The following is a 27434-nucleotide window of genomic DNA, read 5'->3' as shown; positions in this document are numbered from 1 at the left end:
GACAGCAGATCAAACAGTCTATAACAATAACTTGTACACCCATATCTATTAATAATAACATCTTGTCAGTGCTTACATATCATAAAAGAAAACAAATGTTTTAAATTTTTACCAACATAAAATATATTTATTTCAGCTTGTTTATTTCAGCTTTACAAACAACATATAAAAACAAGTACAGAGGGAATTCGGATGGATAAAACTAATTTAACAAGTTCCCTATTACAGCTACAATTAGCTTTAATGTCCTGAAGACAAAACACAAATGAGAAAATTATAATGAATTGATAGTCATATTGCACATCTGAAGTACACAATGAATCAGGAAAATAATCACTGTTATGGATCATGGCCAAGGTTTTAAGCCAGAAAAATAAGTTTATAGTCCATTTGTGATGCATGTAGCACCTGTAGCATGCAATGCAGCCCAAAGTGACTACCCTTAGAGATACACCTCCTTACAAGGAAGCTACTGTCTTGAGGGAAGTGAAATGAACTATAGTGATAAATTTGGAACAGAATGTTGAAAATAAAAACAAAGAATGGCACACATTAAGATATGAAATATTAAAATCCTCAAATGGCAGAGGCAGATAACCCTTTTACTTGCCATCTGGAGGGCAAGTTGTTATACCTTCATATACTGTTACTAATAGCATTGTATCAAGACAGGGCTCATATAACTTATGGAATAAAGCTGTATGTATATATAATCTCTCAATCAACTTTTGATAATAGGCTAATTATGTGTATACTTAAATGCAGAAAGTAACACATTTGTACATTTCAAACTTTCGATATCTGTTTCCAAGTGTGCATTACAATGCAGATATATTTCAAAATGGATCTAAATGAAGTTAAAATGAGTATTGTAAAAAGCCTATAAAAACTCAAGTTGCCTGGATCATAATTAAAACAACACTTTAACACTCCGGGACATTATTTAATTATTGTTATACTTTACATAGGATATTACAGCATCTTGTATACCTATTAGTGCTAAACATGATATTCCAACAAATGACATTCAGTTAACCTTTCCTTTTCATAATATTTGCATCACATGACAGCAGATCAACAGCATGATATGGTGTGTACTACTTGTACACTTAACATAATCTGTCATCAAAGACAATCTGCAAAAAGATGCATTTTTGTTACATCTGTCGAAAAGCATTTTGTGCCAAAGATAGCTTGATAGACTTCGATAGACTTATTCTGGATTGATTACTACACATGACTGAGTCCATAGTAAAGCCTTTGTCACTCACTCTACTCCCAATTTAAGAAAAATACAGCACTGAGCAGTAAATGTTTTGAATTAAAAAATGTTCCTTGCTTTTGGCAGATGAAATGTAGCTAAATTCTAATCTTTGAATATAACAAATATGCATAAAAACGACCAATCATCTTGCATGGTTTCTTACAATTAACGGTCACTACATTCAACAACTTGGAACAACAATCTGCATTTAAAATCTACCAAAGCGGTTGAAAAATGTTTAATTCAACAAATTTGGTGCTGTATTTTGCTGACATAAGGGAGTTCTTGTTCAACTAAATGTTCTGTGCCCATCTCCTTTGATTACAGCTTTGTCAACATGAATTTAAAAATGCTACATACAGTCAGTCTACTCTACTCTGAAGTACAAAGTACCAACGCGGACGCACACATATGCCGATTTTGAAGGCATGCATACCTCAGCAGAGACGCAGCACTGCGCACTGTTTACGCGCTGTATATGCACGCGTTGTCATTTTGTACTTCAGAGTGGACAAACTGAAGTAGCACAATGCTTTATAAATTGAGCATAGACTGGCTCTGTAACATAGAACTGTATGTATTTGTAAAGCTTTATCACAATATGTAACAATGTACATCATCTACTAAGTTAACGTCTGCTTAAATATTACTTTGCTGTATCTATTTCAGTTACTACTACTCCTTTATGAGCAACATATTCACAACAAGCTTTGCTGTTAAAAATCAATAAAATAAGGATAAATTTGGTAGCATTTCATACTAACTATAAATCTACGATCAAGTGCTGAAACTCTTATGATGCAGCTTCAGCAGTTTTAAGTTCCTTCTTCCTAAATCCAGATAGCAATTTCTTAGTTTCTGCAACAGCTTTTCCTGGATTCAAACCCTGCAGAAAGAGAAATATCAAAAGAAACATGATTATACAAACTACCTTTAACCCCATGGGAGCAACCTACTGAATTATCGGCCTTTATGAAGTATTCTGATCGGTTAAAAGGAGAGGTATGTCATGTATTGAGCCAATCAGTAAGAATAGTCAGTAGGGCTAAAGGGGATTAAGCTTAAAATTGCTAGCTCCATTTTGATTGGTTACTCAGATGATTATACCATTGTTATTAACCAATCAGGTCTTCTGTAATAAGAAAGGTAGAAGTACCCATGGAGTTAACATATTTTACATGACTGATGTTCTATGTTATAATGTAACATGATAACACAAATTCCTGTTAACACAAACTCAATCGTGAGGCCCGGAAAAGGTTGTGTTAATGAGTTGCCACTGTAGAACAAATTTCACAGAGGCTCTTCAGAAGGGCAGTTATAAAATCAAGCAACAAATGGAAATCATAACACAACACATAAACCAACTTGCACAACTTTGGTGCTTTTATATTATATTTTTGCTACATCGGTAGCTCTCTCATGCTTCTTGCACAGGCGTCTCCATCCTTTCGATGGAGATGGAGATGTTTTTTTTTTGCTTAATTATTTGTCATGTTGTTTTTTATTTTATGAGAATAATGTTTTCTTTGCATGTATTTTTATTATAAGTGTCATATATTTAATTGCATGGTTATGTTGAGGAGCATGTGACGCCCACGGATTGGAACTTGTGCTACATCGGTGGGTCGCTCATGCTTCTTACACAGGCTTTTCTGTCCTTTCGATGGAGATGTTGTGTTTTTTGCTTAATTATTTGTCAAGTTGTTATTTATTTTATGAGAATAATGTTTTCTTTGCGTGTATTTTCATACATCGGTGAGTCTCTCATCATGCTTCTTACACAGGCGTCTCCGTCCTTTCGATGGAGATGGTTGTGTTTTTTGCTAAATTATTTGTCATGTTGTTACAGAGTAACAGAGTCACAAAACAAACAACTTGGCATACAAGTCATTGAAGCAGAATCGAAAAACAGAAATGCTCAACATAAGTCTCTGTGAGGCCAACAAAAATGTACAAGATCTTCACACTGCAAACAATGCACTATCAAACAAAATACAGACAACCATGTTAGAGGTCTGCCCTGAAACACTGAATGCAGGAGACCATGAAGTACTGAAGATGCGGGAATATGGGCAAAAGGGGAAGGGGGCAACATTCATAAGAATTGGTGCTTCCAGCATTTGCTCAGAAGACGCCAGCAAGTGGACAAAACAAGCAGTTAACTGCACAAACAGAAATGCTCAACACGAATATCTGTGAGGCCAACAAAACTGTACAAGGTCTTCACACTGAAAACAAAGCACTAACACATGGCTGTGATCAATGAGGGCAGACCTGAGATCCTCTTTAGATGGAAGAATATCCGACTCTGGGTCATCCTGGTTGGGCTCCAGATATTTACTCATCAACTGGCACATTCACAGGGAACCTGGAAAAGCATCTCAAGATTGCAATTTGATGTTTTTAAAAGGTATTTTTTTAAATAAGTTTTTCGGTACTGGTTCAACCAGTGTTTTTATAAACTGTTTATAATATTTGCATTGGTGTACTTTTTAATTTGTCAGGCTGTATATCTTGATCAATGATCTGTTATCTTTGTAAAACTATATTTTGGTTTGTAGATTTATTATTATGAATGTTCAGTGCTTTGAAAGTCTGTATATAGCGCTTTATAAATGTATTTTAATTATCATTATTATTTAAAACAACATCAACATTTATACCAGTCAATTATATCCACTGTAATAAGTAACCATGAATAACACTTGTAAAGGTGGGGAATATAAAAGAAGCACCATTTCAAAATCAGAAACAGTAAGCAAAGGAGACTAGAACAGTCACTGAAATGAATCATTGATGAAGATGTCATTTTCAATTGCATGATCGCAACCAGATTTGGGTTGGGACTGTAACTGGCAAGAAATGTCCTAGTCAGTTCACAGTTGATACCAAATCTGTAATAATAAGTAACAGAAAACAGTACAGTCACTGAAATGAATCATTTATGAAACTCTCATTTTCAAGGACATGATCACAACCAGATTTTGGTTGGGACTGTAACTGGCAAGAAATGTCCTAGTCAGTTCACAGTTGATACCAAATCTGTAATAATAAGTAACAGAAAACAGTACAGTCACTGAAATGAATCATTTATGAAACTCTCATTTTCAAGGACATGATCACAACCAGATTTTGGTTGGGACTGTAACTGGCAAGAAATGTCCCGGTCAATTCACAGTTGATACCAAATCTGTAATAGTAAGCAACAGAAAAGAGAACAGTCACTAAAATGAATCATTGATGACGCTATCATTTTCAACGACATGATCACAACCAGATTTTGGTTGGGACTGTAACTAGCAAGAAATGTCCCGGTCAGTTCACGGTGACCAACATAACATGCAACCCGTACAAGCGGCACATTTTACACCTGAAATTATTGAGGTAGGCCTGAGAGTCCTCTTTTTTTGGGAAGACATCAATGGTAAAATGTACACCGTGGCTCCAAGTATAATTATAGAGGTGCATGGCAAACCAATAGCGTCCTGGTGCAGCCATCACACTGTATCCTTTTTCACATCAGATACATTTTTGAACAAAAATAATCCTCAGTAGAGAGCGGATGGTTTTGATTGAAAACAAGTTCTGCAATCATTTGATTGCTTTGTGTGGCTCTGGCGGATGTAAACAACAGCATCATACCAAGAGCAACATTTGGTGAACATAGTAGATATGTAATAGTGACAATTTTCGTAGACGGTAGTATTAATAGTCTCGTGCAGCCCACAGCAATTTAGTCTCATTCATACAAAGAGTACAATGCATAGGACCGCTGGACAATTATACCATCAGCTCGTCTCCATCGACATCAGTATATTCAATAGCACCAGACCAAGACAATGTACCAGGAGACCTCATCCATTTCATTTGGTTCAAGCACAACCCAACAAAGACTGTTACAAGTACGCTTTTTTATCAAGAACAGTAGCCCAATGGAATGTTATTACCTGCTGACATCAGAGAATTCAATAGAAATCAAAGACATTGCAGAGGAAATATTGATTTTTGAAGACCAAAGCAAGGAGCCAACTTTATGCTCATTTTGTGAGAGCTGGTCATAGTGAGTTGCTGCTTTCTGGTTCTGAACCTTCGATATGTTTGTGATTACGTCTTGAAAAAAATTTTGTATTGCGTTTTTTCTTTTACTTGTTCCATATCATCTTACCTTTGGACACACTTTAGTACAGTTCATAATAGTATGACACCTGTAAACTGAAAAATGGTCCTGTAGTGCAGCTAGCCTCTCCCTTTGGTAATGATCCCTGCTATCAATCATCCACCTGTAAGCCTGCATAAGAACCGCTGGCCCAAGGTACTTGTCTGCATTCCACCAGTATGGGGGACATGATGTGCTACAGCATGCACACAAGATGCATTCATATAGACCATCCTGAAAACAAGAAAAACAGATAACTGTGTGTTCATTTATGTACACACTATTTTAACACATATGTGATGTGATCAATGGGGTTTTCTGCAAAATGTAGCTTCACAAATGCTGTTTACAATCATTTAAGAAACTAAAAATTAAATATGATTTTGCTTGATCACACCACATTATATTTGTTGATTTGCATGCATCTGTGATCCTGATATTATGTTGGAAAGTTTTATATTTTGAGTTCCACCAGACTGGACTGAAAATATGGAGTATTCATGATGTCCACATGAGGTCACCAACTTGAGGCAAAACTGGAATCATCCTCCAGAACACTGGAGTACAGTACAAATCATCCTCCAGAACACTGGAGTACAGTACAATTCACCTGCTACACCTAGACTGGCTATGGAATTCCTCTCTGCGATGCTTTGTTCTCTGCACTGTGCTAATCTATGATCTCTCATGCAAGCACCCTATACAAGCACTAGATACTTACTAGTTTATCTCTTTCCTCAATTGTCTGGAGGTATGACTCCTCACCATAGTTGACCTCTTCTTTGCGTTGTAGATATGGTTTGATAGAAGTATACTGGGCAAAGAAGTTGTTCATATCCTATCAGGAAAAAGAAACCAATATGTTATCAAAATTAAAGACGACTGGGGCATACTTTTATTAATTCCAACCCGCGCTGAAGATATGGTTTGATATACATGTAAGTATACTGAGCAAAGAAGTTATTCATGTCCATTTAATCAAAATTAAGATGTGTAGGGCATACTTTTTTAATACCCTGCCTCGAACAAACTCAACAGCTAATTTGTTCGGCCCTTATTGTGAAATGACCCAATCAAAATTTTCTCAAAGTGGACCAACCCAGGGCCGCGACACTCCGGCACTTGTTGGAAGACATGAAGTACAGCAGACAGTTACATGTACAATGTGATTTTCTCATTTATAATTAGGATTACGTCATTGCCAGAATGCCAGAGCTTGTTTCATTTGTTCATTAGAATGATTGACAGCGGTGGGCGGGCTTATACTCTAAAAATGTGATTCTCTAATAAATTATAGGTCACTAGGTCAATTCGGACCGCCTCTTCCTCAGATCTCTATGTAGGACTCTATGGTATCTTCTCATTACACGTTCAGTAGTAAGACTTGGCCGGCGATTTACGCTTATGCAATTGCATGTCTTCAACTGCTGTATATATAGCATGGTATAGGCAGTTTGTACAGAGTGTCGCTTCTCTATCTCTTTTTCTCGGACCAACCTAGCAGTATCCAGTTTCAACCCAGACTGACCCGGCATCAAAACTGTCATGACAAGTTGATTAGGTGCGTGATGAGGATGTCAGATTCTGCATGGAATGGTTGTACTTCAGGACTGGTTAGACCAGAGCAAAGTAAAGAGTATGGTGGGTAGTGGAAGAGGAATTGAAGGACATATATCCAATGAGTTTTTTTTCTAGCTTTCTTGCAGATACAACATTTGAATAATGAAAATATATTCTATTTGATTGAAAGGACATTCACTAAATTGTGTTACATAAGGCACATTTTGTCAACATAAATTTTGTGTGTATGTTGAGAGTGGGTGACCAATGCTCACTGACAAATGCATTGGACTATTCCATTTCAAATCCACAATCCCCCTGTGGAAGATTTTGGAAATATCTGCCACAGGGATATGGATTTCAAATGGAAGGAACACATTAGGCAGCTCTATTTGAATTTCATGCCCCCTCTGAGAAAGATTCAACCTGAATCTTCCACAGAGGGAGGGTGAGTTTGAAATGGAGCTGCCTAATGTGTTCCTTCCATTTGAAATCCATACTCCCCCTGTGGCAGATATTTCCAAAATCTTCCACAGGGGAGTGTGGATTTTAAATGGAATAGTCCATTGAGTAAACTACAATATACTTACAGGTACTAAGTCCTTGATGACATACATATGTGGGAGTGGGTAAATCTTGGAAGTCTTGCTGACATCAGTATCAATTCGACTAGGGAAAAAAAAGTCAAAACAAAAAATTAGTCAAATTACAGAAGACATTCAATTTCAGAATACAAATTTACAGGTGTAACAGGTGTAATGGCATCTTGCTCATCTGATCTCCATAGAATATAACTCTTGAAATCATCAAATGGGCTGCTCTAGAAATGAAAACATTGTATTTTATTACCTGTATCACCCAATAATTTACTGAATTTAACATTCCTACATGTCTATTGACAAGATGTATGGAACATTTTTGGCAGTTTGTTTCAGTCTTTTTGGCATGAGGGACGACTTGCCCAGTGATGTACTGGTGAAATTACAAAATTACAAGTACAACTTACAAGCTCAACTAATAAAGACTAAAGTATGTAATGTAGTAATACATAAAGTTTTAGGTACACCCAAGGACTTGCCCACACTGTCATGTTCAATCACATTTTATAATTGGGATATTCCAGTTGAAATCCATGGAAGACATGACCTTAAATAATCCCCCACACAAGGAGTGTGAATTTCAAATGGGGTTGCCAGAATGGGTGACTCCGTTTGAAGTCTACACCACTGTGTAGTAGATTAAGGACATCTTCCATACTGGGTGTATGGATTGTAACTGGAAATGCTCAATGTGACATTTTTAAATAACTCTCTCTACTGAAAATGAGTCTAGAATTCGTAACAATTCAGCACTTACCATATGCAAGCCAAGTTGTTGACACCATTGATATTCATAGCGCATGAGCCACAGATTCCCTCTCGGCAAGATCGACGGAAGGTCAATGTCGGGTCAATCTCATTCTTAATTTTGATTAGCACATCTAGCACCATGGGACCACACCTGTAAAGGAATGAAAAATAAGTACAATAAAGACTCCCCCATTTTCCTGTTAAAATACAGTGTTACAAGTAATGCGTGAAATAAACCACCTGCCAAATTAAGGTTAGCAACTATTTTAAACTGTTGCGATTTGGTAGTACGCAGCATCTTGCGAATGGTAGTGAGCTTTGGCAAAATTATCTTGATCATTTCATAGTGAGCGTGTAGAAGAATTCAAATATAACAGATATACTTTTGCAGGTCCTGTGGTTCTTGAGTTATGTTGTAAAGAGGGCTGAAACAACAACACTTTTGTAAAACGTACATAACTCATTAACAACAATAAATCAAGCAAGTTCTCAAAGTATATGATTTATATAATGAACTGCTGCAAAACATCAAAAAGTGTTATTTTTCAATAATATATTGATTTAGATAAGGCCAATTACAATTGATCCTTAGTTTCCTGTTTCCCTCGCGTATCCAAAATCAAGAATGGAAAAATATTTAATTATTTTATTTTTATTTAGGTATTTTCATCTTTTAATTGACTTTTTGATTACTTTTATTTGCTAATATCTGTTTTTGATCATCTCAACTTTGATTATGAATATAAAACAAGAACATTGTAGGGTCCCCTACTAATGTTAATGTAAAAAATCAATTATAAAGGTAAAATAATTAAATCCGTAGTCTTAGTCAAAATGACCAAATGGATTGTTGATAATAGTCACGACCACATTTTCAAAATAAAGAAAGTAATAGATAATTAATAATTAATAATTAAAAGTCGCCTCGTCCTTTATTTTCAAACTTGAAACAGGAAACTAAGAATTAATTGTGAAGGGCCTAATGAAAATTTTTGGCTGCTCCGACCAACAATACATCGTGTACCCTTAAGTGGTTTACAGTATTTGCTTTGATGTAGTCATGCTTATAAGGTCGATTAATGGAGTGCCAGGCTTTGAATGCAATCAATATACGTAAAAATATATAGATAATGAGACTCAAAACTATAGAGCACCACGATTTGAACTTTGGATCGGATTTGGAAAAGCTAGAACGGATCAGGATGAGGTTAACAGAAGTTTGGATCGATGAATCAATCCAAAATGTGTGGGTTTGTTCCAAATTTTTCGGCACAGGACGGACCGGGTCGGGTTGGTATTATTCAGGGAATGCCAGGATCGAGAAGGAAAAATCTTGGCCCGCTGGGCATTAGTTCGAACATCAGACTTACTTGTTGAGATCCACATCATAGGTCTGCATATGTGGCTTATCACTATCCTTGTCAGGGTCCTAAAAAAGAAACAGAAAAAAAACCCCTGAAAATATGATCTGAACGTATTTTGGTGATAGCACATTGTCAAGTCACTATTATTATTATACTATAGCACCTTTCTTAATAATTCACGTGCTACTAAATTGTGGAATAGCCTTCCAAATGATAGTAGATGAAATTTTAAGTCAATGAGTATTGCTCAATTTAAGCAGTTGTTTTTGATAAAACCAGTGTAATACTAATAGGTCTTTTAATCTGAATTTTCATGTTTTCTCAATTGTTTTTAATTTCATGTGCCATTTATAATTTATGTATTTTCTAATTTATTACTGTATATAAAAATTATGCTTCTTGTTCACAATGTAAATGCAGGGCCTCCTTGGAAATCAGTGTTTGACATTGAAGGAGCTACCCTGGGTAAAGAAAGTTTAAATAAAATAATAAATTAATTAATAATCCCTGAATAAAAAGTGCTTTCAGGGTAAATTTGTCTAATTTTTAATGTAAAGTGATCTGAAAGCTAACATCTTCTTGAGCAGTCTGTATTTCCAGTCAGGCAAATTGTAATTATACCCACTCTACCAGAGAGTTCCCAGCTATTGAATGTCAAGCTTGTGATAATAAGTACATCCATGATTTAGTCTAATGCCAGTAAAGTACTAGCCAGGGTTCGATTAACTTTGAAAAACTTGCATAGCAATTTTCAGAGAAAATATTATTTAGGCGATGTTCTTATAATATTAGCATATGTTTACATTGTAAAATATTGCTATACAAGCTGATATTTGTGTAGCAGGTTGTCCAAAATGTGGAGCATTTTGCTCCACGTCACAAATTAAATCGAACTCTGGTACTAGCAATTGTAGCAATCAAAAGACAATCATGAACAATCAACAATGAGAGTGATTTACTGTGATTGTGCAATGCTGAGCCAGTGATTCAATCATTGCTAGCAAACTGACAAGTGTCACTCCTAATATTAAGTTGACTTGCAATTTGACACTGGGTATTCTAGTGACTTCTGATGCTAGGATCATGATGATGTAAAGGGTCATTATATATACAACATCAGAACATCCAATTGTGATTGCTACTCTGATGATTGAAATTTACTAAAGCACTAATTACCCATCTGTAAATTGAAAACTTTTTTAGCCTAGCGTCATCAGCCTTAGCATCTGGGTGTCCTGCTGTGCCTGTGGTATATCGTTGTGCCTGAAAAAAATACAGAAGCGATACATGTGATGAGAATGTCAATTGATGGATGACAGATGATGCATCATGCATGGATGATATCGTTTCCATTACGCCCACATTCACTCTATATTTCATTTAAGTAGCATTTTTTGTGCAAAATTTATGATAATTTTTAAAAATTCAACTTGTATACAATGTCACACTCACATTCACATAGGTTGCTTGTGAAGCAGGGTCTTAGGGGATTTGAAGGTTCAGGTGTGTAAATTAAAAAAACTGGGTGTGTAAATTTAAGATTTGTGTACTAGGCCATGTGGGCAAACACTGGGTGTGTATTTACAAATTTGGGTGTGCCTAAGCCCTTGTTGTGAAGTCAAGCCAAGAATTTGCTTGCTGAGCTTCACATTCGAGGCCAGAGATCATTGCATTTATTACCCGGGGGGAGCACTCAATACATATGTGTTGTCATCACCGAGCAGAAATCCACGGGAAAGGGTACTTTTTTCACTCATAGTCGCGGTTCGCGCAGACCGCGAATAGGGTAGCTATTTCATGCTTGGGGGAAAGGGTATACTTTTAGCGACAGCAAGTCAGCATTTAGGGTATGAATTTTAAAGGACATGACGGCTATTTTTTTTGCAGCATTTTTACTATTTGTAATAAAAAAAATGCAAAATAATTTTTCTACATGTAGGCCTACCGGTATATAGTGCAATTCGTCTCAGGTGCAATTAATCCATGAAAGTGGCTGTTTTAACTTCTTTTTCTTAGTAGATTAGTGGAAAGGGTACCTTTTTATGGTAGGTCAGTGAAAAGGTGTCTAAATGCAACTGGTCAGTGTCAGTGAGAAGGGTGCCCATTACTGCCCAAATACAACTGGTCAGTGAAAACATGAAAAGGGTCCCCATTTGAATAAGCTGCTCAGTGATTTAAGGTTAGTATTTTCACCTGCTCCAGGGAAATTTGATTAGGCTGTGAAATTTGAGGGCCTGCTTGATGATGACAACGCATAAAAGCATTCATATAAATGCCCTCCTGCCCCCCCGATTTATTATTAGAAAGTGTGACAATTTTGTAGTGCCGTACTATTACGCTGACTTTCGTATTCGGCGAGGAGGACGATTTCGACCTCCTGGTTTGTTTACAAACAGAGAGGTAGAAAAAAAAAACGTTCCGTGTGTCCAAACACTGAAGTATCAGAAGGACGGTCCACAATACAATAGCGTGATTCACGTAACCTGAATAGGGATTAAAAAGCTGTCACGTAGAACCATGTGCTTCTTTTGTCCAATTTGCCATCAAGATTTCATATGGAAACAGTTCAGACCCAGTACAAGATCATGTCAGAAATTAATATTTTGTTCTGGGTCTGATTTAATATTCGGACTAACAATTTTGTAACAATTTTGCCACATAAGACATGGTTCACTGCTGTGAACAATGGTAAAAGTGCATTGCTTCCTATATCTCTTAAGTTATATTCGTCTCAGCATGCTCAGGCTCAACAGTGACTGGGGGTGCCGGGTCAGTGTCTTGTACTTCATTGAAATGCCTCAAGCTCAATGCAATGGCCTACGTGACAAACGAAAAAAAATATTTTTAAGCTTCCTTCAGACGCGGACCAAATCTGCCTGTAAAAACCCATAATCAAATAATATATTCCCTTCAAATTCAATGCTCATGTAGTTTTTCATATGAGGACCAACAACATTTGCTTTTAATTTTGATATACTCACCTGGACCGCTAATATACCTGTTCTTCTAGACAGCAAAACCGCAAAAGATTTGCTCGCTATTGACGCCATTTTTAGTTAGGAAAAAAAACAATCCATCGCTTCCACAAGCAGCGACCTTGCACTCAATGATGATTCATTATCCGAATAGTTACAGGGTTTAGAGTTTGTAAAAGAGATTAGCTTGATAATGATACGGGCGCACATCACCAAATATTTCTGATCATTAATTTGATCTGTGCACTAGTTTTTAATGTTTAAAAGCTTTTAAATGTTTCCATGTTCCAGTGTATGATGCGTAAGCCTCTTCCGGCCGTGGTTCAATTCTCAAAATGGTCTGCCAAAAATTGCCCGTCCCCCTTTGACCGTGTATCAACAAAATCTTTCCCCATTTTGATGTGCCAACCTCCCCCCTTTTTGGAACCCAAATTTGAAACCTTGGACATCAAAAAAAAAATTGATTTTTTTTTATTCCCTTTTTATGGTCTAAAATTTTTTTGATCCCCCCTTCCTGTCCTAACAAAGAAACCAAAAGAGGATGGGGTTGGAGAAAATTTCTTGGCATCTAGTGATTATCCACCACCTTTTTTGGACAAAATAAGTTTATGATACAAATGCGTGCAAAGCGTGTGAGCAAATTGCCATATTGAAGATAAACTGGTGAAATATGGTACAAAACTGGAATGAATTTGCGCAAAGTGCAAAAAATGTGGCCAAATATGGGGTTAATTTGGTCAGAAACCCATATAAAGGGATCAATATGGGGGGGGGGGGATAATCCATGCCCCCTATCAAAATATTGGGGATTTATCCTAGCTTATGGTCATTAACTCATCAGCTATTAAACAAGGCGGTTCTCGAACCACGAGTCTCGCCTGCTTTTGCGACCGTCTGCTTTTGCAATTACTTTTGGTAGAGGTAAATGAATTTGGCGGTTATCGGCTGGGCACGATTATCTGGTTGACGGTGACTGTACCCACCAAGTGTCATGGCCATGCAACAGTTTTTACTAAATTTGACCTCATGACACCTGGTGACCCTGAAATGACCTTCCGAAAATTTGGCTTTAAATGTTGACTGTACGCACCAAGTTTCATGCCCATACGACAGGTTTTACTAATTTGACCTCAGATGACCCCTGGTGACCCTGAAATGACCTTCCAAAAATTTGGCTTTAAATGTTGACTGTACCCACCAAGTTTCATGCCCATCCATCAATTGTTACTAATTTGACCTCAGATGACCCCTGGTGACCTCCCAAAAAATTGGCTTAAAATTTTGACTGTACCCACCAAGTTTCATGCCCATCCGACAGTTTTTACTAATTTGACCTCAGATGACCCCTGGTGACCTCGAAATGACCTTCCAAAAATTTGGCTTTAATGTTGACTGTACCCACCAAGTTTCATGCCCATCCGACAGTTTTTACTAATTTGACCTCAGATGACCTCTGGTGACCTCGAAATGACCTTCCAAAAATTTGGCTTTAAATGTTGACTGGACCCACCAAGTTTCATGGCCATATGACAGTATTTACTAATTTGACCTCAAATGACCCCTAGATGACCTCAGTGACCTTGACCCACTAACCAATACAAACCGGCTCTGTCTCGGGTCAAGATGCACCCACCCACCAAGTTTGAGGAACGTGTGACTCATAGTCTCCGAGAAAATAGGCGGAAAGCAAACTTTAACCAAAACTTTAACCAAATTTGTCACATACACACACCCCCACCCCTACACACATACATACAGAAAAGTGATTATATAGTCTCCTGCCTTATCAGGCGAGACAAAAATCACAGTTTGGAGTTATAATACTCATTGGAGTCATAGTGTTACACCCAAATTGTAAAGTGTGCACATTTTGTTGATTTGAAGCTTGGGAGTAATTGAATACCTGAGTGGAAGAAGGGCCCAACTCCAATTTTTTACAAAAATGAGTTAGACCCAGCATTTTATTGCCAGCAGACTGATCTTCCTTGTGTGTGAAAGATGAGCCACAATCCACTCTCTAAATAGTCTTTCACGTACACTTAATCATGGTTTTCATGGAAGAAAGGCCCAACTCCATGGAGTTGGGCCCTTCTTCCACAAATATAGGGTTAAAGAGGAATTTTGTTCATCCATGAAATCTGCTTTTCACTACAATAAATTATCTTGCTAACATATTACATGAGTTCTACTTGTGCAATTAATGGTGATTACGTAATTTCTGTAGCTATTTATAACCAGGGATATTAGTGGAAGAAGGGCCCAACTCCAACTCGTATTAAGACCTGTACCGCTGCCATGGAAACATCAAATATAATTACGAATGTATGTACTATTGTATGATCATGTATTAAAGGTCCCCTGAAGATGAAAACGTTCTGTCTATAAAACTTTTCCAAATATTAAGTTTTTTCTTAATATCTCAAAAACAGTTTTGATGGAGTTGGGCCCTTCTTCCACTCAGGTATTCAATTGAATACTCATGGTCGATCCTTCATGTAATTATTTCGTGTAATCTAATCCTAACTCTAACCCTAATCCTAACCCTAACCATAATCCTAATCATAACCCTAATCCTAACCCTAACCCTAATCCTAATCCTAACCCTAAACTAACCCTAACTCTAACCCTAACCCTAATTTCGTGTAAAATTACATGAAGGAATAACCATACTCATGCACGCCGGACTTTTACCCTCAAATCTTTTGGATCCCCCTCTTAACTGAATTTTTTTGATCCCCCTTTTTAGGACCCAACTTGTTAGCTCTTGTTTTTGACCCCCCCCATATTTTCAAACCCCCACTTAAGTATTTATTTTTACTTATTTTTAATCCATTAATAGGATCAGATGAACATTTTGGTATGGTATGGGTTTGAAAAGTGTGACCTCTGTATAAACTTAGACCTTGGAAATCTTGAATTGCCCAATTGATAATTCTACACCCATTATCTCATTTTGTACCACCTAATAATAACAATCAGTGAAGAGAACTACATAAACTGGCAAAACCATCAACCAAACCATCACCAAAACTTGCTCCCCCCCCCTCTTGGCCCACCAAAAATTGCTTGCCCCCCTCTCGGCCTGCAAAAAATTCTTTGCCCCCCCTTACGGACAGCAAATTTTTCCTAAGCCTTTTTAAAGCATTTAATTTAAAAGGCGCCCCATGAATGTGTGCCAAAAATCACTTCCCCCCCCCCTCTCGACTTGCCAAAAATTGCTTTTCCTCCCCCTCCTCAATTTTACCCTCCCGGGCTCCCTAATTATTGCATAGCTCCTTCTTCCTATATACGTGCATACCTCAAATTGAGTATTGTCGCACAGGCTTAACGTGCACAGTTTTTTACCTATGCACGATCCTGGAACCTAGTCTTCTATAGGGTGTATATCGATTTAAATTGGACTAACCTGCATCGAGGAACTGATACGCACAGGGGTAATTACTATATAATTGTTTGAGCAACATAAAATAAGTTAGTAATCAATTTAGTGCATTTCTTCTTGAATCCCTGAAGATCTACTTGATTTTTTTTTTAAATAGGGAAAATCTCTGGTGATACAATCCCACAACAAGAAGAAAATGCTAATTGTCTACAACCTTATAAAGTCACAATTGGTTAGAATTTTATTAACAACATTCTATCTTTTATAGAATAACATTCCTTTTATATAATACTGTACAACCATAGAGGTAGTATGTCAGCATGAATACACAGAATGTGAAAAAATAACACAAACATGTAAACATTGACTGATTTGTGCTTTCCTGACTGAATTATTATATTTATTTTTCACACACTGAAATTTTGGTCAACTTTCAATGCTGTATGAGCAAATAGGATGTAATATGTAATATATATGTACAGAGTGCATGATGTACATGCAAATACCCATTAAATTGAGGTATTTTGTTGTTGTTTGGTATAAGGCATTACAATGTATTGTTAAAACAACAGTAGTTCCTGAGAAGCTTCAGCTTTTAAAGGTAGGTGGTCATCAATCAGATTTCTTTTCATATTCTGATTTCGATCTCATATTGAGGCCTACAATTCAAACAATCCGTTTCCAGGTTTTGAGATGTATTACTCCAGCGGTTTTGACATGATGAGACACGATATAAAGAGTAATTATAATACTCTATAGGATAATACATACTTCTGCTGGTTCTTACTGCTTTTTTGTTCACTAAACATCTTGGGTGTTACATTTACTAGGGTAACAACAAAAATACGAGATTTCCTTTCATATTAAAATCTTGGTTTTGAGGAGGGAAAATGGGGGATGAAGCTATCGATCTGGTCACACACCTTTATAACTTTTGTTGCTGGAATGTCAGCTCCTGAATGAAAGTGATACGGCTTGGAATTGGAAGATTGCACAATATTCTCTTCTAAATATACCAAGAGTTTTCTGAGTGTTTTTGTCTTTAGTTTCTTTAAAATAAAACAATGTTACTTTCAACTTTAATATCTTAAGTCTTTTTGTCAGATCTCTGATAAACACAATAATATAATATACCTGATGAATATGAAAATGGCTGCAAGACACATTTTTGAGGGGAAAAAACACACAAAAAACAACTTTTTCTTGTTTCAGGCTAAATTATTGACATATATATTTTTTGACAATGTTTTGGTTTCAGGCTAAATTACTGTGTTTTTGTTACATCACAGGGGGTCCTTACACAACTTAACTTTGTCATTCTTTCAATCATACAAAATGTACAATGGCAAGGAATACACTCAAGAAAGATGTAGCTGTAATGATGTATGACAGAATGGCCCAAATCCTTGTTTCTTGCACACATAAACATAAAAAATGCATGGTTTACCATACACAACAGAAGCACTTTAAAGAGGATTTGTGCATGTCTTGTACAAGCAAGACAACCATAGCCAATAGCAACATTATCCTGCATAACTTGGTTTGGTCAAAATATGGACTTCAGCCGTTTTCATATTCGAATATTGTAATTAATCAGGCTATCTCAGGGAATATATTTACATTAATTTTAATTTTGTCCTCATATCACTATTGGAATATGTGACGTGATTGAGCAAAATCAGTCGGAACTCAGAAATAGTAAATTTTCAGTTTCTTATAGGAAAGTCACAAACATTTGTAAAGCTGCATTTTGCAGAAAACCCCATTGCAATTGAACAACCAGTTCCAAAGTTATGGGCAATTAAAGAATTTCCAAAACAACAGAAAACAAAAGGAAATATTTCCTTTGTTTGGCTATATCTCAAAATCAATATTTCAGAGTTTCGACTGATTTTGCTTGATCGCATCACATATAAGTAGACATCCCCAGTGTTGTCACCCTTATTTAGCTACAATCAAATGTTATTATTATGATGCTGCTGCGGCAGTTTGTAGTTCACTCTTCTTAAACGTAGATAGCATTATCTTGATTTCTGCAATAGCTTTGCCTGGATTCAATCCCTGTGGAAAGAGAAATACCAGAAACATTAAATAGAAACTTTTATGCTACTCAAATTTGGTATACGCACCGGAGCTCTTTCACTGGGTCAATTGGCATCTTCGTTGGATGTTATTGCTCTGAAGATTTGTTGTTGTTATTAGTGATGTTGAGACAACTCCAATGACATCACAGGTGTGGATGACGACCAGCGTTCGAAATAGGGCCAGTCAGCCGGCCATTGGCCTGTAACTTTTTGGCCTGGCCGGTAACTTTTCTGACTGGCATCTAGTTGCCGGCCCGGCTGGCCGGTACTTTTTAAGGTCAAGCCCGGCTGGCCTGTAACTTTTTGAGGCATATTTCGAACACTGATGACGACAAAAGAAACATGATTGACGAACTATTCTCTTCAGGTTTTTATATAAGAAACTGCAGTTATAAAAATATATTTTTGTCTTTCAATGGACATGAGTGCACCATGTCAATACAATCCACATCATGACTACTTCAAAGTGCAACATCATGTAGTTCCCTAAACAAATTTGTTCAACTAGGTTCATATGACCACACAGGAATGTGCTGTAAACAATGGTTACATTTTCGTTATAAGGATGACTCATGTTTTTTTTATTTGCCAAAAATTGCAGAAAAAAGCAAAAAGTGGTTGGGTCAAGAATTTTCAGTATAAAGGGTGCCTCAGTAAAAAGCGGGGGGGGTTGAAATAAAAAAAGGGTGGGGATCAAACCCCACTGCTGAGTATGATCCTTTGAAGTGTTTCTGGCCCAAACATCCAAAATATTTTTTCTTTTTAGATATAAGATTCTGTTTTTTTTAAGTCTTGATATAAATTTATCTTTCAAGCCACTCTTACCTTTGGACACGCTTTAGTGCAGTTCATGATAGTATGACACCTATAAACTGAGAACTTGTCCTGTAGTTGAGCTAGCCTCTCGGTGCTGTATTGATCTCTGCTATCAGCCATCCACCTGTAGGCTTGCATAAGAACCGCTGGCCCAAGGTACTTGTCTCCATTCCACCAGTAGCTAGGACATGATGTGCTACAGCACGCACATAAGATGCATTCATATAGACCATCCTGTAAACAATTCAATACAAGTAGGAGTTTTAAATAATTTGGTTTATTTGACAATGTGCAATTTTATATTTGATTGGCAGTGCTTTTGTTCCTAATAAGTTATTGCAGTTGAAAACCCCGTCTACAAGCATATATAGTGTTTTTTATACTAGCTTCATTAATTCGAAGCAAGCGTTAATATACCAATACAATAGATCGGTCTTAAAATAATACTTGTTTGTATATGCTTGGATCCGTAATTTATTTGCTCTAACTCCATAATGGCGACTGGATTAATGTAGCTTTCATCAGAAGCACACTATATGCTTGTAGACGGGGTTTTACGGTATATCAAATGGAGTCACCTATTTGTATCAGTTGTGTTAATAAAAAAAATTCCAATATTTGATGTTGGACTTTAATCCAAACAAAGCTTTTTAGTGATTGTATTCATCAAGTGCCTTAGAATGAATTAGAATTCAAGCATCAATTCTGCATCTGCCACAGGCAATAACCTTAGCCTGTCCAAAGGAGCAAACCGCCTGCCCAAAATGATGGGTGGACAGGTGTCTGTCAGACATCCTGATATTAAATTGTAATCATAGCCTAAAATGCCCTAAACCGTAACTAAACCCTTTTTAGACTAATGACCCTTTGGATTGTTTCCAAGTACATTTAAGTACAATCGTGTGACACTCACCAGTTTCTCTCTATCCTCAATTGACTGGAGATACGACTTCTCACCATAATTCACCTCTTCTTTACGCTGAAGATATGGTTTGATAGATGCATACTGGGCATAGAAGTTGTTCATATCCTGTTAGCAGAAAAACAAAACCAATGATTAGAATACCCTATACAGGGTGTCACCCCCCTCCCCCCAAAAAAAACAGAACCCTCATTGTGCCATCTTTTTCTCCTATTTCTGAAAAATCGATCAAATATACACTCCTGAAAATAATTAAAGGATCAAAAAATGTCATCCAGATTATCTTGACAATACTTCTACCTAAGCAAAATATCTTTTTATATTATGTGGCCTTGTCCATGCTTTACTAAACATTGTAAAAAGTCTCATCATGACTGTTTCATCTGGCACTTAATTAAGATAATTTTGTTTTTGAACAATATTGAATGAAATCTGAGTGATTGGGATGGGCCATACTGTGGAGTGGCCTGCAAGACCTCCAGACCTCACACCACTTGATTTCTTGCTTTGGAGCAAAGTCCAAAGCGATGTCTATGAGTGAGGACCACCAGCTAGCCTCCAAGATCTTCCATCAAGTTCATTGCCTAATTATGATAAAATTTCACTAATTTTATCAGATTCTTGTTTGATGATGCACTTACAGACGTAATTTCATTGTATTTACCGCATGGTTACGTGTGCGCCATCATTTGAATTTGAACCCAGAAGTGAGTGATTCTAAGTTTAGTTTAGTTGCAGATTTGGAAGCTTTTTTCTTTGAAAATTCACTCCTAATAAACGTCCCTTTTAGAAAAATGCAACTCCCCTGAGCATTTATTACAAACAATACAGTTATATGTTAAAAACTTCACATGTATTTGAAAGTGGGTGACAGGGGTGGGTGACCATGCATGGAGCAAAAACCAACTACTTACTGGTACTAAGTCCTTGATGACATACATATGTGGGAGTGGGTAGATCTTTGTGGCCTTGCTGAGATTGGAGTCAATTCGACTAAAAACACAAGAAGAAAGTCAAAAGAAGTAAAAAGTTAATTACATTATTGTTCAAGCATTAAATGACATGAATTCTATTCGTACAATTTTGCTCATCCTTATACTTGATCAAGATGTCATGTTCACAGACCTATGGGAATTTGGACTTCTTTACAGCATTGATATGAGTACAACTATCTAACTATCCCAAGGAATGCACACTTTGACTGTTTCCCTTCTCATCAGTGGTAGCATTTCCTCAGTCTTTGCTTCAGATGTTCTGCACCCCCTGAAATTCAACTCCAGGTGCTGCCACTGATTATCATAAAGTTTATTTTCCTTCATGCTCCATCTGGTAAGAGCTTTTATATGAAGCAAGATGTCTGAAAATAAAAGCAGTTTTAGTAGTTTAGTTTGTCAGGTTTCTTACTCCAATTCCTCATACCATAGTGGGAAAGTGTAACCGTAGAAAATGCTTCTCAATGAGACATGACCACTGTAAAGCTCTTCCCTACTATAACACACTCCCCTATAGCACTGTTTGGATAACGAAGCATTATACAGTAAAACCTCATTATAATGAAATCGAAACAAGAAAAACCCTGTTATAAAGAAGTATTTTTCCAGAACCAAGATACAAAATTCTTTTGTTATTTATTGTTTTTACAACCCTGATATAACGAAATTTGGATATAAAGAACTAATTTCTCTGTCCCTGACAACTTCGTTATAATGAGTTTCCACTGTACAACAAATTTAATGCTCCTCCAGACTCTCATGTGCACATCTTTCCATTAAAAAAACTCAAACAAACCCCCATAACTTAACCTGCAAATTATACTGAAGTAGTCTAGAACCCAATCTTTAGTTAAAATTCAGAAGTGAGTAATTTAAACTCAAGAACACTGCAGCTGGTTGTACTTACGCTATGCACGCCAGTGTGTTGCCGCCATTGATGTTCATAGCGCATGAACCACAGATTCCCTCTCGGCAAGATCGACGAAAGGTCAATGTCGGGTCAATCTCATTTTTTATTTTGATGAGTGCATCTAGTACCATAGGACCACACCTGTCAATAAAAGAAAGAAACTACCGTGAATAACAGTCAATGGACCCACATCTCAGAACTAGTTCTGCTGACATTTTACACTGCCCCTTCGTGGTGAATGGTCACATAATTTTGTATTATATTGCATACCCTTTTTAAAATCTTGCTACTGATCTGTACCATTTTATATGTTGTATTTTTATCATTGAACTCAACTGTGTATTATAAACTTTTGTATCACCTGGTTTTTAACATGTTTTTATATGATTAAGATGTAGTTTGTAATAGGCAGGGACAGGCGATTTGCGCGGAAAAAAATAGCAAATTGCGCGGAATTGCGCGGAACTTTTTTTTTTTCAGTGCAAATCATGTATCCCTAAATTGCGCGGAAAGAAAGTTCCGCGCAAATCGCCTGTCCCTGGTAATAGGTTATCTTTTTAAAAGCGTACTTTTAAGCTTGTATTTCATTCTGATATTAATTATGCATGTTTATAATTTGATTTTGCTTTGATGTATTTTATTGCACAGCGCTTAGGGGCCTCTGGGCATCAAGCACTTTATCAAATGCTGCTTTATTATTATTATTATAATTTGCAAAATAAGCTTAATCCCCTTTAGCCCCACTGACAATTATTGCCATCCTCTTTGTAACGTATCAAAATAGATCTTAAAATAGATCTTATTACTTATATTCCAATTCCTTGATTTATCTTAACAAGTCTGATGCTATTCCAGTGCTATTCCAGTTGAAATCCACATGTACCCTTCTGGAAAACGGAACTCATGATTTAAATCTTCCACAAATGCAGTGTGAATTTCAAATGGGGCTTCCTGAATGGGTGATTCCATTAATCTTTACCTGCTGTGTGGGAAATCATAAAAGTTATGTCTTCCATACGTAGGGATTTTACCTAGAATAACCCAATACAAGTACATGTGGACTTACGTGTTGAGATCCACATCATAGGTCTGCATGTGTGGTTTATTGTCTTCCTTGTCAGGATCCTGAGGTGTAAAGAGAAAATACAAGTCATTACCTCACAGTAGGGAAAAAGAAAATGTCCTGAAAATGTCCAGTGTGTTCAGATCTCAAGTGAACATAAGCTCTCATCACAATTCAGTACAGTAAACATCCTTTTAGTGCAAGGAGGCAAAGCCAAATTTTCGTCCCCATCGGTCAATTTTTCATCCCATTTTTAGTCATTTTAATGACACTTTACTCTTTGCTGCCCCATTTTCATCCAGAAAATTTATTTGGGGGGGGGGGGGACAGTTTGCCCCTCCCGGACTCCCCACTTGCTACGCCACTGTTGCAATTTCTATGGTAGTCTAAAAATATGCCCTTACATTGTGATACAACTTTTACAGGTGGGATGCACAATGTGACTTAAGCTCTACTGCTCCTCATTGTGTTCAAACAAGAACAGTACAACTGTGGAGACACAAGTTAGGAACATTGTTTCAAGACCTGGGAGTGTTAATTTTGTCACATACATTTGCCTCCTGGGTATATTTTAGGTGAACGATATCATATTATAATACAATTAATGCCTTTCATCCTGTGTAAGTTATGTAACATAATTAACTTAATTAAATTTAGCTTCACACAACATGACTTTCAGTACAACCCTTTCCTGCTACCGGTATTTTATTTAAAAAAACGGTGAATATCTTAAGATGAGATGAGACAAGATTTCGATGGGTTAGTGCAATAAGACCAATCTACAATAGCTGCCTTGTGTATACATTTGACAATTGCTGCACTCTATAATATTACAACTGGCAGCATCTGCTGATGGGTCGTTCTTATAACACTTTGTTGCTGTGATGCCAATATCAGTGTCATGATCTAATACAATTTTGTCACTGAGGACTAAGGGTGTGACCTCACTGATATTTTGCGAAATGTGTAACTGGATTACAATCCAGTCGGTTAACCGTGTAAACATATGTAAAAAAAAAGTGAAAAAACAATACTTAAAAAAAAAAGTTCTGGAGTGTCTTTGGACCTAGAGCTAATTTAAAATGCTAGGATCATTCATGGTTGAAGAAAGAAAGAAAAATAGGCCCTAGTGTGAAAAGTTATAATTTGTGTTCATGTCATATTAATGATTTCAAAATTCATTGTTTGTATTGATTTTGAAATCGAGTATGCTATGAAAACAAATATAACTTGGCAAAAACAATAGGGTCTATTTTTCTTTTCTTTTTCTTTTTTTTTCAATGTCAACCATTTATAATGATCCTAGCATTTACATGAAGCTCTAGGTCCAGGACACTCCAAAAGCGAAAAAAACAAACAAAAACTTAAAGTAAACTTTTTTTTTTTGAAACGGTTACCATAGTGATTTTCATAAATTTTCCTAAATGGATAGTGCATTCGCGGTCGGTTAACTGCTGATCTGTGTAACCGCTCAAATCCTTACTGAGAGAGGGCCATAATTAGTTTACAAAATCTACATTTGATATACTATCAAAATTAATTTTAAAAAGTTAATTAAAACTGAATTCAACCACACAAAAATTCAAGATCCAACTGCTAACTTTACTTTCCGATCAAATTAACTTGCAGAGAGTTTGCAATATTGAACGCCAATTCTTACTACTTTGCGCATGCAATATTGTCGCATAGAAGTATGAATCAAGGCATTTCCAATGCAATGTATAAAGAAAGCACAAACACTTACCCATCTGTAAACTGTGAATTTTTTTAGCCTGGTATCATCCTTGGCTAGTGCTTGTTGTCCTGAGGCATATCGTTGAGCCTGAAAGAAAAACCACAAACAAATAAAATGATATATATCTATTTTTATCTATGTATGGTACGGTTCATATTTCTGCAGAACCTATGCGTGAGCATAGGGCCTATAGTACAGCTAGAACATACGGTATCACTATTTAAAAGCAGTGTCATTTTGTGCAATTATAATGAATTATGAAAATAAAGCTAGATATTCATTGTAAACGCTATGTTGCAAGTCATGAAGTATAATCGTGCCCATTCTTCAATGTTGATTTTCAAATTAAACATCAGTTATTAAGGGACCGTTCACAAACACTTGTAAGGGGGGCCTGATGCAAAAAATTTTATCGCGAAAATTGTCAGAGGCCCCCCCCCCTTTACAGACCTCGAACATTTCAGGGACCCCCTTTTTAGACATGAAAATTATGGGTCAACCCCAAAGAAACGCATATAAACTCAACGGTCAGAGCAGTGAGTTCCAATTATTGGAACTAATTTTGTGATCGTACATGTAGCATCCTCTTTTTATTTGGAGCGATTGCCGAATAGGGTGCAACTCTACTAGTCCTATTACAAGACTGCCCTACCCAAACCCTAAACCCTAACCCTAAACGCCGTAAACGAGGACTGGACTCAAGTCTAGCAAGTTGCACCCTATTCGGTAATTGTAGGCCTACCTTTTATTTTAATGACATTTTCAGTAGATATTAACAAAAAATGTTTATTCCCAAAATTTCTGTTGATTTTATGTTTATGAGTATGCGTGATTATAATGTGTAATACAGTGTAGGCCTACACTGCTCCATATGCCAGTGTAGTAATTTCGTTCTGGTGTGTACCTGATGTAATTAAAATTTGCATGTTTGACGACATTTTTGCAGGAAATAATCTGCAAGAATTGTTTGTACATATATTCCATTATGTAGCTTGAGGTTTCCAGTGGAATACAATTAAAAATCACAACTTTTTTTGAGAAAAGTGGGGGCTGTGGATAATGAAATGCCTGAGCCTGAGGCTTTAATTTGAAAGCCCAGGCTTTATAGTTAAAACTTGTTGTTAAAAATGAAGAATTTTGAAACACTGAATATGAAATCGTGTTCTCCTGCAAAATCATTGAAAAGTCACTTTTAGCATGCTACAAGAAAACTAACCTCGAAATACATAATATTAGTGTAATGAAAATTTATTGGCATTTAATATAAATGTGAGATTTTTAAGCTTCCTTACCACCATAATAATACACTGACATGACTTGAGTGAATTTAGTGCACCGCAATCAGCCTGCAAAAACGCACAATCAAGTAATGTTTTCACTTCAGATTTGGTTTTACCGTAGTTTATTACAAAAAAAAAAAAAATGCTCATACAAAATTTATATTTACAAACCTGAACTGTTAATAATCCAGATCTTCTAGACAATAAAATTGCCAATGATTTTCTTGCTGCAGTCGCCATAGTTGGTCGCAAAGTTTTGATTACGAAAGTATCATCATCGCTTACGCATGGTTGCATCATATCGGTGGGCGATAAATCAGTAATGATTTTAGCGCCAGATTGTAGCCTGCATATTGAAGCTGGTAAAAGAGACTAGTTTATGAAACGCTCTTCGGATGATACACGCATAAAATGAATGGGAACGCCTATTCCGTAATAATCTGAGCTACCAAACAAGAGCTGCCTTTAAAAAAGACAACACCATGGATGAAGATCATGATCATGATGCAGTCATGTCTACAGTAGAATTCATCTCGACCTTTGCAGGACTTAAACCCCATTAAAAGCTATTAAACCAAGATAACACTCATTGAAACAGCTCAACTGATTAAATCGGATCTTCTCTGGTTGTGCACATGTGTCTGTTTTACATGTGCGATACCGGTATCGCAATAAAGCTGGTATTATAGCTTCAGTTGGGTAACCGATTATAAAGGAAACGGAAGGAAACAATGGTATGTGGACCTTTGTTTACGAAATGAGACAATGGCCTGCTTTTTGTTAACCAGCATTCTTGAAAATGAGCAACATAATGATTGTTGACTTAACACGGTTTGGAAATAATTTCTTCATATTTTTGGTGTTATATGTCGTTTACATATCCTTCCTAAAACACAAAAGTGCGACCCTCTCCAAACACCTAAATTAGCTAACAATTTAGGACATGTTACAAAACTATATTTTCTAGAATTTCATAGAATAGTTTAAATGTAGCTTGTACCGTTTTTTTGTGGCATCCTTCAGAACGGAGCGGTCCGTTACCAATATAGCTCAATATTTTCGGTCAAATCTCCATTCAATTAACACGGGAGTTGGCTAGATATGAGCTAGCTATGCTTTGCCCTTACTGATATTCTACGAAAGTGCGACCCCTTCTGAACATCTAACCTAGCTGTAATTTTAGGTCATGTTAGAGAAATATATTTGCTAGAAGTTTGGAGAATAGTTTAAATATTGGCCGGTTATTTTTCACACAGTGATGTTAACTAGGCAAATGCAATATACTTCTAACGTACGCTATTTGTAGAGGTCACGCGTCAATGGTGAGAGCACTGTGTATTGTGTACAGGAAAACGGACAGCAACTGCAGTATGTTTAGGCCTATAATATTTTATAATGATCCTATATAGGCCTAGTCAGGATTGCATTTGCGTATTTCCTCTTCAATCATTCTGTTCTGCTTTCTCCAAATTTAACTCCTTGCGCTGCTTTCTCCACCTATTTCCACCTTTCACATATCTCCAGGAAGCAGGACTGCGATGCAGTTGTCCCCACGGTATTGACAGTTGTGTTGGATCAA

General features: G+C 36.6%; 1 protein-coding gene across 3 annotated transcripts; it reads right to left on the bottom strand.

Annotated features, from left to right (window-relative positions):
- Nucleotides 1-116: 116 nt before the first annotated feature.
- Nucleotides 117-26170, bottom strand: LOC140156728 (succinate dehydrogenase [ubiquinone] iron-sulfur subunit, mitochondrial-like). 3 transcript variants are annotated; one of them, XM_072179667.1, is made up of 8 exons: nucleotides 26027-26170; nucleotides 24585-24662; nucleotides 22844-22902; nucleotides 21775-21918; nucleotides 20790-20868; nucleotides 19867-19983; nucleotides 18963-19187; nucleotides 117-2150 (listed from the first exon to the last, which is right to left on the bottom strand). In XM_072179667.1, the coding sequence occupies exons 1-8, from the start codon at nucleotides 26153-26155 to the stop codon at nucleotides 2058-2060; spliced, it is 924 nt and encodes a 307-aa protein (XP_072035768.1). In that variant the 5' UTR covers nucleotides 26156-26170; the 3' UTR covers nucleotides 117-2057. The 3 variants fall into 3 exon arrangements, with proteins under 3 accessions (XP_072035768.1, XP_072035769.1, XP_072035767.1); XM_072179668.1 differs by lacking the exons at nucleotides 18963-19187; nucleotides 19867-19983; nucleotides 20790-20868; ... (2 more) ...; nucleotides 24585-24662; nucleotides 26027-26170 and adding exons at nucleotides 5433-5657; nucleotides 6145-6261; nucleotides 7574-7652; ... (2 more) ...; nucleotides 10873-10959; nucleotides 12678-12816 and having other exon boundaries at nucleotides 148-2150; XM_072179666.1 differs by lacking the exon at nucleotides 117-2150 and adding an exon at nucleotides 16280-18114.
- Between the last annotated feature and the right edge of the window lie 1264 nt (nucleotides 26171-27434).

The sequence above is a fragment of the Amphiura filiformis genome, chromosome 7, assembly GCF_039555335.1.
Source record: "Amphiura filiformis chromosome 7, Afil_fr2py, whole genome shotgun sequence".
Lineage (NCBI taxonomy): Eukaryota > Metazoa > Echinodermata > Ophiuroidea > Amphilepidida > Amphiuridae > Amphiura > Amphiura filiformis.
This window is presented reverse-complemented; position numbering and strand designations above follow the sequence as displayed.